General features: G+C 34.4%; 1 protein-coding gene across 3 annotated transcripts in view; it reads right to left on the bottom strand.

The window, feature by feature from the left end:
• RABGAP1L (RAB GTPase activating protein 1 like) overlaps window positions 1–16,063 on the bottom strand; it is a 713,371-nt gene that overhangs the window by 631,965 nt on the left and 65,343 nt on the right. For all 3 annotated transcript variants that reach the window (XR_005836374.1, XM_040636233.1, XM_008696595.2), the window contains 4 exons: window positions 14,283–14,463; window positions 12,184–12,376; window positions 3,613–3,823; window positions 1,431–1,605 (listed from right to left, as the gene is read on the bottom strand). Coding sequence is in view for 2 of the 3 variants with exons in the window: in XM_040636233.1 (XP_040492167.1) it covers window positions 1,431–1,605; window positions 3,613–3,823; window positions 12,184–12,376; window positions 14,283–14,420 (717 nt within the window). In the remaining variant the exon portion in view is untranslated. Of the gene's footprint in view, window positions 1–1,430; window positions 1,606–3,612; window positions 3,824–12,183; window positions 12,377–14,282; window positions 14,464–16,063 lie in introns of those variants that run through there.

Below are 16,063 nucleotides of genomic sequence, written 5' to 3'. Positions count from 1 at the left end.
CTGCTTCCTAAGTGCCAGGCACACTTCTACTCATTCACTCTCCTATCACACCTTTGACCAAGATGACAGTATATACATAAATATAGAAATGTTGGCATGAAATAGATTCAGACGTATTTTTAAAAAACAAAAAACTAACTTGTACTTCTTACACAGACATGGGTTCTGGCTCCTATGGCTACAATCTAAATTATGTGTGTCTATGCATGTTCATTTTAGTATAAATAAAATTAGTCACCAGGGCATAAGAATTGACATATCCCTCATGCTTAGTATCAAACACACAGGAACACACATTACTGTGAGTTTCCATGTTGTCGCCAGAAATAAACTCTAAGAAGTCCTGTTAATACAATGGTTTATGTTCATGGTAAACAGAAAATAGAACAGCTGCTTTTAGCATTTCCTGCTGACAATGTATATTTCCAAAAGCAAACACACCTTAGAGTTGTCCATCCAAACACATGTATTAATGCCTTTAAAATGGCTGTAAGCACTAAAGTTCTAAAAGTACAACCTAATTACACCTGAAACTAATATAACACTGCATACTAATTACAACGGAACTTTATTTTTAAGTTTTTATATTTATTTAGGTAATCTCTACACCATATGTGGGGCTCGAACTCACAACCCCGAGATCAAGAGCTGTACACTCTACAGACTGGGCTAGCCAGGCACCCCAACTATACTGGAATTTTTTTTTTAAGTGCAACCTATTTTTCATTTGGGAAGAATCCAACAAATACAGAAAAGAAGGCAATTTCTCCATGTATTTAACAACCACTTCTCCAGTCTCAGAATAAACCACCAGTTAGTAATTACTAAGAGGAACATAACTAGCATCTTCAAAAAACTACAAGCTGATACCCCTCCTATAGGTGAGACTTGTATTTTGAATTAGGGCAGTTCCATAGAGCAAAAGTCATCCTCTGAGTGAATGCACGTAACAAATAACCACCAGGGAAAACCACAGGTATCTATGACACAATCTTAGTCCAATGTCGAAGTGAGAGCAATATGCAGACGTCAGTCCAGCAGAAAAATATGTTTTGTTATAGATGCTTTTTAAAAAGTCACATGGACCAGTCAACTTGGAATAAATAACAGAAGAGGCCCTTCTAAGCCTCAGCAATTACTACCATGGTAAGGTAGGAGGAGAGCTCATCAAGTAGGATTTTTCTGTTACATCTGTTAAACTGAGAGTGCCCTATCTACGATACCACTTTAATGCATAGTTATCAGATGTAGCTTTTCATATTTAGTTCTATGCCATTACAAATATTAACTCTCTCTTTAGAAATCTACTCCAAATTCATGTAACAGAGTAAATGGTGATACGTACTAATTCATATGACAGTGAGACCAGGGTTCAAAAATATTACCCTAATTCATCTTATTAGCAAATTGCTACAACATATTATACTTACAGCCTCTTTAATTTCACAGGAGAAAACATGTATCTGAAATTCTTCTGAACCATGGGAACTCTCTGTAAATGCAAAGCAATTGCTCTCTGTTGTCCCATCATGTCCACGTGCACAGAATAACACCTTATAGATCGGAAAAGAAGCTAACTCCACATTGTTGGATTGGTCTATAATTCTATAGAACAGTGACGAAAAATAAGATAAAATATTAACTACCAAAGAACAAAAGCAAATAGTTCTATTATACTAATGACATATAATTATCTTAAACTCACAAAAATAAACTGGCTATAAAAATGTATTAAAATAATATTTTGCTATGTTTGTGTATAATATGTGTCTGTGTGTATATACGTATACAGATACACATATTTATACACATACACACACACATACACAAATTCTTCAACTTCTTTTGACAATTAATTAATTTTTGTATCTCCTACGATGCAATTCGTTTACTCCCAAAGCCAAGTACACACTGCCTGGTAAAATCTATGTCACCCATCCCCAATTGCTAGCCTTGTTCTGCTATGGCAAAAGGAATACTAGTACAGAATAGCACAGACCATCCCTGGAGCGCTCATTTCTCTCTACAACAGTACCTGTAAGTTTATCTAAGACCTAGTTCACTGTTTGACCAAGACGTCTCTTACCCAAAACAAAAAAGGTCAGAGTGGTTCCAAAATTGAACTTAACAGAATTTAAGAAGTAAAAGGAGTTTGTGGGATTTAGGAGTAAATAAGTCTCTGACCTTCCCTATGTAAATCCTAAGCCCTAGATTGATCTAAAATCTCAAGACCATGTCAGGATCTCTCTATGAAACTAAGGGGTACCCAGTAGGAATAAAGAGGCAAGTCAAAACGCTAAGCCTTTGTCAAGGTATATTTGGCACTTTGAAACTAAAAAGATACCTTTAAAAGGCATTTTGACATTTTTTGAGAAATATCATATAAATACTGTATCTACAAAACCTTTCCTGAAAAATTCAAAGCATTACCAAACCTTATAAATTTATATTGCTATTATTTTAGTACTTAGAACTAAGCTAACATTTTCTCACATTCTAAACCTTAGAGAATAAGGCATTTCAGAAAGAGTCTGAAAAAAGACTAAATTGGCCTTCAGGGAATATTACAGGTTCAGGATACATTCAACCTAATTTCTAAGACTTGGTTCATTTTATTTGTTCGTTCAGCAAACATTTACTGAAAACCTGCTATGGACCAGATACTACTCTCAACACTGAAGCTACAGCACAGAGAAATACAAATAATCTGCTCTCATGGAGCTTATATTCTAGTGAGGAAGTTAGACAATAAACCAAAAAGCAAAAAAATATAAATGCCAAGTCAAAGAAAGTGCCATGAAGGAGGAAAAAAAAAAAAAGGCCCAATAACGGGAAAAAGAGGAACAGTTACGTGTGATTCGATCAAAGAAGGCTTCTTTTGATAAAATGTCTGAAATGAAACTGTAAAGAAGCCAAAAAGCCACTGGGAAACTAAGGAAAGATTGCTTAGGCAAAGGAAAGAGAATACACCAAGGTCCTGTAGTAGGAATCATGATGTTTGAGAAAGTACAAAGCTATTATGACTGGAATGTAGTGAGTGAATATAGAGCAAGACAGAAGAGAGGTAAGGAGAGAAGAGAAGGGTAAAAGATCAGGTCAAGGCAGTAGTTTATCAGTGGCCAAACATGGTAAGGATTTTTTAATATATAATCACAAGTGTGACTAGAGGCCACTGAGTGTTGGAGAACATGATCTGATTTAAAAAAACTCAAGAGTCAGATGACAGTATTATTCCTAATTAAGCATAAGAGAAAAAGCCATTTTGCTTCTTCCCAGTCTGTTGTAAAAAGTATAAAATCTATGGCTCACTCTAATTCTTAAACCGCAGTTATATGACAACGGGAAGGCAGGTTTTTATGTTCCTTCTGAATACAGAAACACAAATTATAGGTATGTTTAAAGTTCTATTTCCATTTATAATATTCTAAGCATAATTTTAGAAAAGCCTCTCATAAATAAGCAACACAGTATAAGACTAAACATGTTTACTTCTCATCTCTACAGAGTAAAAGTGAATTCACAGTAAGTCCTAAGCCTGATTAATGATATAACATCATCCATGTAAGAAATTTCATACATGTCTAGGGGAAATAAAAAAAGATTAGAGCTTACCTCACAGAACCTTCTGGAACATTTGGCACATACAGAGTAACAGGAAAGGGGTGCTGACTGGAAGATTTCATAGTTGCCATCGCCCGTAAAGCCTCTACTTCATTACGTGGGGAAGAAACCTTCATACATCCTAAGTAGGTCAGTTTGTTAAATAAAACACTATCTTCTTCAGGTAATCCACTTGGAGAAGATGGTCTGGGTGTAGAAATTTCTGAAGAAAAACACACACATACCCACTCAAAAGTTAATGGAAAACTTCACCATATAATTTCACTTACCACCCAAAAACAAATGAAAAACTGCAAACAAAATTTTGGTCTGTGTTTTCACTTCTTTTGATGTTTATGCTACATCTTAATTCGGAGTTCTGAAATTTTGTACTTTCAAAGCCTCTCAAAGCGTTACCTTCCTTAAGCTATAACTTCTTTAGAGGAAAAGAAAAAAAAATTAAGTTTTTATTTAAAAAAAATCAAAAATACAGAGTTCAAATGATGTAGAAAAAAACTACCCTAAAGGCAGGGTGGGAGCACCTGGATGGTTCAGTCAGTTAAGCATCTGCCTTCAGCCCGGGTTATGAACTCAGGGTCCTGGGATCCCGCCCCAGGTCAGGCTCTCTGCTCAGTGGAGAACCTGCTTCTCCTTCTCCCTCTGCCCCTCCTCCCTACTCGTGCTCTCCCTGTCCCTCTCTCTTTCTCAAATAAATAAATAAAACCTTTAAAAATAAAATTAATAAAGGCAGGGTGAAGTAGCCTAAAAATAATGAGGATTAAATAAAACTAAAGTAAGTTGAAAGTCTGTCTTGGCTATAAAGATCCTGCATAGCACCAAATTTATTAAGGAGCCCAACATCCCAAGAAAAAGTAAACAACATTAAGATGTAACATCTCAAACCAAGAACAACAAAAGCAATCCCTTTTTTGGCTCCTTCCTGGCTTGTTGACCTCTATGAACTATATAAGTATTCCAATGGATCCTATGATTGCTTCCTATGATCCTATGATTGCTTCCCCTAATTCTCCTCTCCCTATTAATGAGTTTCCTTGGAAAAAAAAAAAGAAAGAAAGAAAAGAAAAGAAAAGAAAAGAAAAGAAAAGAAAAGAAAAGAAAAGAAAAGAAAAGAAACAAACAAAAAAAACCCTGTTCACTTTAGAAAATTCTAAGCACAGCATGCAGCAAAGGCCTACTGTGGTTAGAGAGTATCTATCTGCATGTATCAGGTACTATTAAATTCTGCCTTTGCCACTCTCTCCATCCCCACCTGAAACCCACACTGAGCTAGTCTCCACCTCTTCCCATTACCCATATTCAAGCATGCCTGTCTCACCCGAACTAGATCCTTGCACCAGGCTCAAATCCTCATTACCAGGATTCCACTTAATAGGATATTAATAAATAATTCACAAGAGCCATTTCCAGCTCCTGAATATTATACTATAACAACCTCACCACCTACTTTTCTTCTATTAAGAAACTAAACCCATTCAAAATGAATTACTTCATCTACCATGTTCTTCAATCACTGAAACATGTTTTTTCCCCTTTTGAATCAGTTCAATGTGCTGTATTTCAAAAGGGATAAATTTAAAAAAACAAAAATACATGTTAAGGCTGAATGCTAACATGTCTAGACTTACTATATGTGTTTTTTGTTAACTTAGCAAGCACACAACAGTTATTTGCAAGATCCTATGATTAAACCATGTTTCAGGAACTGATGAGCATGGGAGATAAAGTAGTTCAGAGGTCTAACTTATATGTAGTTGGAGTCTTACTAAAAAAAATAACAGAAAAAAGAGGCAAAAAAGCTTTTTGAAAAAAAAATATTCTACTAATCTGTGTAACTGACAGATTCATATAACTCTGTAAACCCCAAATAGAGAAACAGTACAGAAATTGATCCCAAAAAAGACAATGACAAAATAAACAGACAAAGCCTTCAAAATAACTATCATAAATACGATTGAGGATTTAAATAAAAACATCTAACAAAACAAGGAGAAAAAATTAAGGACAAAGGACCAAAAGAAATTCTAGTGCTAAAAAATGTAAGATGTGAAATCAAATACTCCCTGAGCAGCTATAACAGCAGATTCTAAATTGCAGAAGAAAAGAAGAATGTTACAGAAGTTCCTTGGGATAAAGGAAAATGATACTAGAGGAAAACTGAAGAGCACCAGAAGTCATAAATATGAGGGCAAGATTTTCTCTTTGCTTTTTCATTTCTTTAAAATATAACAGATTTTTAAAAGTGAAAAAATCGTACTTTGTAGAATTTGTAACATATGTAAGCAAAATGAATGATAACAAAAGCATAAAGTCTGCAAGAAAAGAAACGGAAGATCCTCACAGTATACATGAAGTGGTATATTATTAAAACATATTAAAACATACACCTATTAAAGACTTGAGTTGTAAACCTCACAGCAAGCACTAAAATAATAAAACAAATTATACAATTTGTATATGATTGCATACAATTATACAGTTAATATACCAGTAATGGGGATAAAATAAAATATTAAATAATATTCAATCCACAGGAAATCAGGAAAAGGGGGAAAAGACACAAAAAACAAAAGGGACAAAGAGAAAACAACAAGAAAGTAGGTACACTTATATCCAAACATGTAAAAAATTACATTAAATATAAATGGTCAAAGACAAGGGTCACAAGCTTTTTCTATAAAGGGCCATATTAATAAATATTTTAGGCTTTGTGGACCAAGAAAAAATTGGGGTATTATGCAGGTAGTTATATAAAAAGAAAGAAATGGCCTTCCACAGTTTTTTTTTTTTTAACAAAATTCAAAACTTAATTTATGGATACTTTCAATTTGAATTTCATATAACTTTCATGTGTCACAAAATATTATTCTCCTTTGACTTGTTTTCAACCCTTTAAAGATGTAAAAACAACACTTACCTTGGAAGCCATACTGAAAACAAGTAGTGGGTAGGGTTTGGCCCATGAGAAGTAATTTGCTGACCCCTGGTCAATTAAAAGTTCATCAGACTGGATAAATAAAGAAAAGCTCAACTATATGCTATCTACAAGAAACATACTTTAAGACACAAAGAGACTAGAAATAAATTTCTTTTAAAAAATAGACATACCAATAAGCACTAGTTATAAGAAAACTATTAATATCAGAAATATTAGACTTCAAAACAAGGAATGTTAACAGGGGGAAAAGAGACATTTCACAATGAGAAAGGGTCAATTCATCATGAAAACATAGTAATTTTAAGTGGTTATGCCCCCTAACACCAGAGCTTCAAAATACCTAAAGCAAAACCTGGCAGAACCAGTCAAGCTGAAGTACTAAGACTGCTATAGATTATCTCTTTACTAAAAACACTGAACAGGACATAAAAAGTACATAAAAATTCTTTTTAAAAAAGTAAACAATAATTAAGATTAAAGAGAAGAGTCAAAACTTGAAGAACTACCAGTATAGTGTTGAGTTTCTTTTTTCCCCCCCATCTTTTATCTCCCAGATTTAACCTAAGGGCAGTCCCAGTTGCAGAACTGTACCAAGAACAAAAAAACTGTAAAAGAAATGTGCCTGCAAACCAGACAGTGTCTGGGGAATTATGACATGTTTTTGGTTTTGTTTCCTCTCTCTCTCTTTTCTCTCTCCCAGTTCTACCATAAGGCCAGCCCCAGTTATAAAGCTGCACCCATCTGAAAGTCTAGAACACTGGAGCAAATGGGTACACTCCTGTGACTCAAAAATAGAAAAGGAAACCTCCACTATTTTTTTCTCTTCTCTCTTACCACTTTGTCCTAGAGTAGACTCCAGGCATGCAAGACTGCTAGACAGCACAACAAAACAAAAACTCTAAGTGAGAAATCTGTCTTTCTGCTCAAATGGGCTCCAGGAACCCAGAGTGTAGGAGAAATCCCAAGAAAGAGAGTTGAGGAGAAGGTAATCCCTAATTTTGTATATGAATTAAGACAAGTTTCAGGCTCACCACCATGCTGTATATGTGTATAACAAACCAAAGAAGCACAGCAAAAGTTCTGCGAAGTGAAGTGACACTGGAACCAGAAAGGAAAATAAAACTTGCAGTCTGGACATCACCAGGTAGACTGCCTGCTAAAATAAAATAAAACCAATGTTCTTCAGAGGATTTTATGGAAAAAGAATCTCAAAACATAAGATTCAGAAAGTCTGGAAAATAATCCAATTAAAAAGCAAACAAACAAACAAACAAAAGAACAGAAAAAGGTAACCAACTCTCAAGGGAAAGAAGAATCAACAGATACCAATCCCAAGAGTATGCAGTTGTGGAAATTATCAAGGACTTTAAAATTGGTGTTATAACCATGCTCCATGATATAAAGGTGAATACACCTGAAATGAATGAAAATATTGAAACCCTTGGCAGGGAAACAGAAAACGAAAAAAGAACCAAAGTAAATTTAAGAATAGAAAAATAGAATATCTAAAATTAAAAATTCAGTAGAGGGGCTCAAAAGCATGGAGAGTGAAGAGTCAGTGAACTTGAACATAGGTCAAAAGAAATTTCCTAAACTGAAGAACAGAGAGAAAAAATTGGAAAAAAACAATGAAGAGAGCCTCAGAAAATGTGGAATAATATGAAAATACCTAACATTTTTGTTGTCTGACTCCTAGGAAGAGAAGAGAAAGTGACTGATGCAGAAAAAAAATATTTCTAAGACATAATGGCTGGAAACTTCCCATATATGGTGAAAGATACAAATTTACAGATTCAAGAATCTCAGTGAACTCCAATAAAAATAAAAAACAAAAAAAACAAACCCATATAATCAAACTGCTGAGAAGATAATAAAAAGTATACAGAAAAAAACAGCATGTTACAAACAGAGAAACAATGAATATTCAAAGGAGTGCATATTTCTCAACAGAAACTATGAAAACAAGAATAGAATAACATATTTAAAGAGCTCAAAGAAAAGAACTACCTAAATGCTTTTCAAAAGGACATTGCCCCATAGACATCTCCAGGATCTACTACTAAAGCGCTTCAATGGAGGTGAAAAGCCTACACCCTGCCCCACACCCATTTTATGCAGATGTGTACTGTAATTATTGGGCTTGGACCTAGAAGTTTATGTGATTTTATTTTCAGGTACAATATTTCCAATACCACTGAGGAGGAGGAGGAGGAGGATAATGAGGGGATGAGAAGGATGGTATTTTATTTGGTACTTACTTTGTGCCAGGCATTTTACAAAATACTTAAAAGTGAATGATGTTATTTAATCCTCCTTTATCCCTATACGGTAGATTCTATTTTATCTCTATTTTACAGATGAGGAAACTAAGCATTAGAGAAGTTAAATAACCTGACCAAGGTCATAGAGCCATAGACAGAGCTTGCGTTCAAACCCAGGTCTGAACTTCAGATATGATGTCTTAACCTCTATGAAAGGTCTACAATAGGATGAATTAAAAGAACAATGTAGTTCTCATTCTGCATTTAATTATACAAAATATCAGCTCTTCAAGGGAAGAAACTGTTCTACCCTCTTTTTATTCACAGCACTTATTAACAGTGTCTAAAAGACTAGACAATATATATCAAATGAATTAATCACTAAATAAATGAAAAAATTTTAAGGCTAGTAATCCTTTCAGCAACCTATCATGGAAACACACACCATCCTGGGTACCACCTAGTCCCTCTCCCATCCACAACTAAATGTATTATAACTGCAGCCTTCATGTAGACAAAACTCATTGGTAACTGTCCAATTATGACTAGTGGAGATCCTGAGTTAAGCAGGCAAATAGCAAAATATTTTTACCAATGCAACAGTTCTAGACCTAGTAAAATCACACACCAGTGTAAGGAATTCATTCCCACTTAAATATAAATTCAGCCCTATTCAACTCATACTTCTTTAACACCATCATCCTTGCCTCAGCAGAAAGAGTGGCAAAGAGTGTAAGAAGACTCATCTTTGCATCCAAGCAGTATTTTAGTACATTGCAATAAACTAGCAAAGATTCTCTGTTCAAGCTGCATCCAAGCAGCCAGGATATAAGATCATCAAATGACAAAATTGAATAAGTTATCATGATGTTTAAACAAAAGCTTTTATCTGTCTAGTTTTATAACAAAAACCAACATACCTTCTAGTATGTTCACTCTAGGCCATTTAAATCCAGATGATTTCCAGACAGCTCCTTGCCATTGAAGTTATGTGTCATTTTAAACCAACCACAATAATTCTGTTAAGCAAAACTGTGTTGACTGCAACTAGGAAAAGTCACCTGAAATGTCTTGTCTTAGTCTGTTAAGGCTGCTATTAAAAAATACCACAGGCTGGGTAGTTTATAAACAGCAGACATACGTCTCACAGTTCTGGATGCTAGAAAGGCCAAGATCGAGGCACTGGCAGATTCAGTGTCTGGTGGGAGCCCACTTTCTGGGCCATAGACAGCATCTTTTCACTGTGTCCTTAGAGGAGGAAGGGACAAGCTAGTTTTCTGGGATCTCTTTTATAATGGCACTAATCCCAAACATGAGGGTTCCTTCCACCTTCATGACCTAATCACTCCCCAAAGGTCCTACCACCTAATATCATCACCTTGAGGGTTAGGATTTCAACGTGAGTTCTGAGATGGACAAGAACATTCCAATGTTATACTATTAAAAATAAAAACTAAAAATATATAACTAGAAAAGAATGCTAAAAACTTACTTATAAAGCAAAGGAAATTTCTTCTTATCCGAGACTGTCAGTGAAAAATACATTTTTAAAAATATAGTTACTGTAATAAGTGTTGAGAAACAAAAAAGTACACAGTACATGGGTCCCTACCATATATACTTAGAATCATAAGCCATTGCAAAAATTAATTCCAACAACCCATCAGAGCTACATTAGAAGATTAAGAGGTATTTCCTCCTTTCAATTAATGTATTAACCAAAATATAACTATATAAATGTGATACTGGTATGCTCTGGTATGCTTTTTGGAAGGGGTGGAGATTTAAGAAATTCAAAAGATAAAGCAAAGCACAATGAGTAATAACTGTTTCTAATCCTGTATTTTTAATTAAAATATATATACATAAATGTTTAGCTTAAGTTCCCTTGAACTTAATCCTAGCTATGAGTTTGACTATATATTGAGACCTATGAGTATTTATAGTGAGTCACTAACACTAATGGTCCAGTTGGAGGAAACCCCATGAGTATGATATCTGGTTTTTTAATGTTAAAATGTGTTGTCTAATAATTTAATTAAAATGCAGATCAAAGCAAAAAAAAACATTTATTATGGTACCATTCTCATTCAGAAGATTTAAGTATTTATGTATTAAAATATAACTTTCAGGGCACCTGGGTGGCTCAGTCAGGTGAGCATCTAACTCTTGATTTCAACTCAGGTCATGATTTCAGAGTTGTGGGACAGAACCCCATGTCAGGGTCTGCACTCAGCAGAGAGTCTGCTTGAGCTTCTCTCTCCCCCCCCCCACCACATGCACACACACATGCTCTCTCTAAAATAATAAAATCTTTAAAAAAAAAAAAAAGAGTTATATATATAAACTTGATTCACTAGGAGTACATTTTGTGTATAGTGTTAGAGCCATCATAGCCACATTGTGTAGCACTTTGACCTGTATCTATACTTACCCTATAGCAACATTCAGAAATGGATCATTAGCCCTAAGTCAATCAGGATAATCTCATCTTGTTTGTCATTGTGACTTATTTCAGGGTTTAAATGTAACCATCAGTTACTATCAGTTCTGGTGATTCCCCGGATTACTAGAAAATGGTTCCACCTAGTAAAACTCACAACTTTTGTTCAGTAGGTAAAAGAAGAAAGCCTTTCTCTCTGCCACCAGCCATGAATAAATCACCTGGCCCTACTTACCAGTTTCTGGGTCTAACTACTCTTGGACCATAAAGGAAGCCAGTTAGAGAGAAAGGTGACATGGAGAAGACCAAAGTGGAGTAGCTTACAAAAAAAAACACTATCAGAGCCCAGATCAAACAACACCTCTAGTGTTCAAACCAGCTGAAGTAGGAGTTGGCTTTGGTTTGGTTAGGCTTTTTTTGCACCAAAAACCATTTTGCATAATAAGCTGGTATTTCTATTATAAATCCTGCTCAATCATGGATGTATTTAGTATTTAACAGACTGACTGAATTATTTTACTTCAAATTTTCATAAATGATAATTTGAAATAACCACAGTCAAACTGAGTAAAAAGGCACATCATATGAAAAACAGTGTCCATTATACTATTTCCTGATACCCAAGAATTTATTCAATTGTTCAGTATTTACTGAGTGCCTACTATGTGCCAAGTACTAGAAGTAAAATAAAGACCCAGACATAGTCCCTGTTCTCAAATAACACTGACATTGACTTTACATGTAGAAAAACAAACAAAAACATAAGAACCAAAGTGGGAACTCCTGACCAGAACCAAAAACTGGTGGCTGGTGGCCGTGATCTTAGAAAACAAAGCTAACAGGATTTTTAAATTTTCGTCTTAAAATTTTCATGATCACTTTATCCTATTTCTCTTATGGTATTTAAGAGTTCGATACAGTACCTGTATTTGATGGATCCAAAATTAACTGAAGAGATGGCTTATTTGTTTGGCTGGCTGAAACATCTCCAAATGAATGGTCTGAAATCTCAGTGGGACTTTGACAATCAACAAGAAGACTACTTTGCCCTTTCTCAGAATCTCTCAAGATCTCTTCCATGGCTTTTTCCAATTGTTCATCACCATTAGAAACTATCTATAGGCAGAGCAAGATAATTCTGTTTCAATCATGATTTCTGGGGCTTAATGAAAATATTTTATTTCTAGAAGAAATTAAAACAAGCTAAATTTTAAATTTAAATGTAAGTTAGTGAATACCAAGAATTTATACAGTTGCACCTAACTATATCTAAGATATAATTTACAGAGATTTTTCTTTCTTTTTCTTTTCTTTTTTTCCATAGGAACACATTCTCGAAACCAGGTAACATTAAATTTAAGTGTTTTAAAGGGAAAAACAGGTAAGTTTAAATGAAGTATCTACTCTCTTATTTAAAAGGTCATATTTCTTGTTATCATAGCATAAACATATCTGTGATTGCTTTGCAAAGTTTGCTTGCTGCCAAGAGAAATAATGGTAATTTCCTCACATTTAAGTTGACTCATCCTTCTCTTAAAAGCAGGTGAGACACAAAGCCTAATAAATGTCTTAAACACATTAATACTAAAATGTAGATATTTAGGGGTGCCTGTGTGGCTCAGTCATTAAGTGTCTGCCTTCAGCTTAGGGCATGATCCCAGGGTCCTGGAATCGAGCCTGGCATCAGGCTCCCTGCTCTGCTGGGAGCCTGCTTCTTCCTCTCCCACTCCCCCTGCTTGTGTTCCCTCTCTCTCTGGCTGTCTCTCTCTCTGTCAAATAAATAAAATTTAAAAATCTTTTTAAATAAATAAATAAATAAATAAAATGTAGATATTTGAATAAATTTAAAATAGCCATTTCAATACAGATATACTTAAATTTAAATAAAACCACTGATTGTTTTAATATACTTAAATAAAGTTATATATCCTCAACATAGTATAAATGGGTATTTAATAATTTTCATAAAATTTTATTAGATTAATACATACTTTTGATGCCATAGTTAATACTAAATAAAAGTCATAAACAATATGTAGCACTTTCGACTAGTTCCTCTTTTCCTATTTCTAGAAGATGGGTTATACAATTCTCATGCATGTATACCTGGGTTTGATTCTTTTTCTTTGAGTTAGGAAAGATAACGAAAATGAAAAACGATCATTTTTGTTTTAATAAAAATTCAACTACTAAAAATATAAGACATATGCTTTAAAAATATTCAGACAAGCCAACTGTTAAATCACATACTAGAATGTTACAAGTTGATTTAAAACACAAACCACAAAGTTGTTTCTGAAGTAAAAATAAAACATAACTTTTATATAATTAACTTTAAAAACTCAGCGATTGGGGTGCCTGGGTGGCTCAGTCGTTAAGCATCTGCCTTCAGCTCAGGGCGTGATCCCAGGGTCCTGGGATCAAGCCCCACACCAGGCTCCTCTGCTGGGAGCCTGCTTCTTCCTCTCCCACTCCCCCTGCCTGTGTTCCCTCTCTCGCTGGCTGTCTCTCTCTCTGTCAAATAAATAAATAAAATCTTTAAAATAAATAAATAAAATCTTTAAAATAAATAAATAAAATCTTTAAAATAAAATAAAATAAAATAAAATAAAATAAAATAAAATAAAATAAAATAAAATAAAATAAAATAAAATAAAATAAAATAAAATAAAATAAAAAACTCGGCGATAAGAAACACAAAACTACCCAGATAATGGTTAAATCATATGTAAATCTAAGTCTAATACCCCAATTGTCCTTTTCTATTTTCCCTTCTATTCCTTCTTTCTAAAATTCTGAATTAAAAGATAAATAACCAAAAGCAAAAAATTTAAAAAATACACAAACCAAATAATTAGCCTCTGCATAAATCAAACACTGATGCTATTCAAGGTCAACATTTAAGAAAAACCTCTGTATTTTACACATCTCTTGAGATCAGTCTCACCTCATTAAGAAAAAAACTGTAATTTAAAATAGTATCATTTGGAGAGAAAGAAATGAGGAAAGAAAAGAGAAATACCTTCAGTTCAGGTTTTTCATCATCTTTTGTAGAAGTATCATCTGCATGCTGAGGAACCAAAACAAATTCTTCACTGTTCAGCGTAGCCACAGAATCCGATGACCCACTAACCTTCTGTAATGAAGCTCTGACCTCCATTTCAATTCTACAAACTTCTCTTTTCACATCCACCTGGTCAAAACTACAGGGATTAAAAACAAACAAACAAAAACCTATGAATAAAAACATGGACTAATAAGTACCTGATCAATATTCAGCCTTTAAAAATGGTTCATGTGAAGAATTCTGCTGGCTAGAGAATTATCTCAGAACTAGGGAGGCTACCTTCTTGGACTGGGCCACATAATGGAAATGTACTCTCTTCACCCTGAGTTTCCTGACTAAAAGAACCATATTGTTCCCTGAAAAACAATACAAACCCTCCCACATCACAACTAAGTAGATTTACTACTGTTTGACTTTGTATTCCTCCTAGAAATATTACTTTTGTTCTTTTTTAATAAATAGAAGTATGATAATAGAAACTAAATTCACACACACAAATATTCACTGAGATTACTTTATAATTAAATCCAAATGTTTCCAAAAACTTATCTCCTCAAGACCAAGTATTGTACCTTAAAATATCTCATCTGTGTCACTGAAGTTGACTGATTAATAAGGAATTCAACACCCTGAGCCATGTATCTTCTTTTCCACACACATTATCACTTATCAGCACAAGGAGGGGGAAAAGGCCAAGACTTTCACGTCTCATTCATGTGGCAAACAATGTTTTAGTAACCAGATACAGTGTAATTCTGTTTTCTGGATCGATTTGTACACCACAGAAACTCAACGTTGTCTATATCACTTCCAGAAGTTCAAATACTCACACAACTAATTTTAACTGAACCTGGGTACAACATAACAGACACAGTACTCAGGACTGGGGTTCTATGAGTAAATAAGGCAGACAAGGTGCCTACTCTGCTGGAATGTACATCTAGTAAGAAAAGAAGCAAGTAAGCAAATAAGGCAATTCTAAATCACTCTAAAGGCTATGAAGAAGATAAGACAGGTTACTGTGACAAAGAATAGCTATAAAAACCATAGGGACAACTTTTAGTAAGGCTGTAGGAAAGGACTCAGGGAAATATTTGAGCTGAAATGTAAAAGACAAAAAGAACCATATATTGAACAATCTGCTCAGTGACCAAAAGGGTAACGTGATAGAGGGGTAAGACAAGTGAACTGGGGCTAAATAAGACAGGACTTTAAGTCTGCTGATCTGTGCCTTAAAATTACCCACAGAATTGTTCTTTTTCTCATTCCAATTAGGTTACTCTTCTTTGCCTCATATAAATATGGCTGCAATATCTCATTTTGCCTTTAGGTGACACTAACACCATTACTCTTCGCCAAAAGAAAGCTTCACTCTCAGCTTCAATTACACTTTTAAAAATTAATTACTTCCCTCTTTATCAAAACTCAGAATTTCCAATATCAAAACAAAGAATAATTATTTGTTCTAGGATAGCATAATTAGCTAGTCATTATTTAATTCTGTTAGACGTGTGATATCCTTCCTTTTAAATTTTAAATCCTTCAAGTCCTCTAAATGTTTTTTATCTTGCAGGTAATGTTTCTGAAAAATGCAATATGTATCAAAGGCCATGTCTCTACCCTTCCAGGCTGTCCCATGAACCCTTGATTACCAAGACGCTACACAGTCCAGGTGTTCCTTCTGTGGCCAATCCTTCAAGCCCAAGCAGACACTCCTAGACTCAACATCTAAATGT

Source organism: Ursus maritimus, unplaced genomic scaffold (assembly GCF_017311325.1).
Source record: "Ursus maritimus isolate PB19 unplaced genomic scaffold, ASM1731132v1 scaffold_2, whole genome shotgun sequence".
Classification (NCBI taxonomy): Eukaryota; Metazoa; Chordata; class Mammalia; order Carnivora; family Ursidae; genus Ursus; species Ursus maritimus.
The sequence above is the reverse complement of the archived record's forward strand: the minus strand, read 5'-3'. Positions and strand labels throughout refer to the sequence as shown.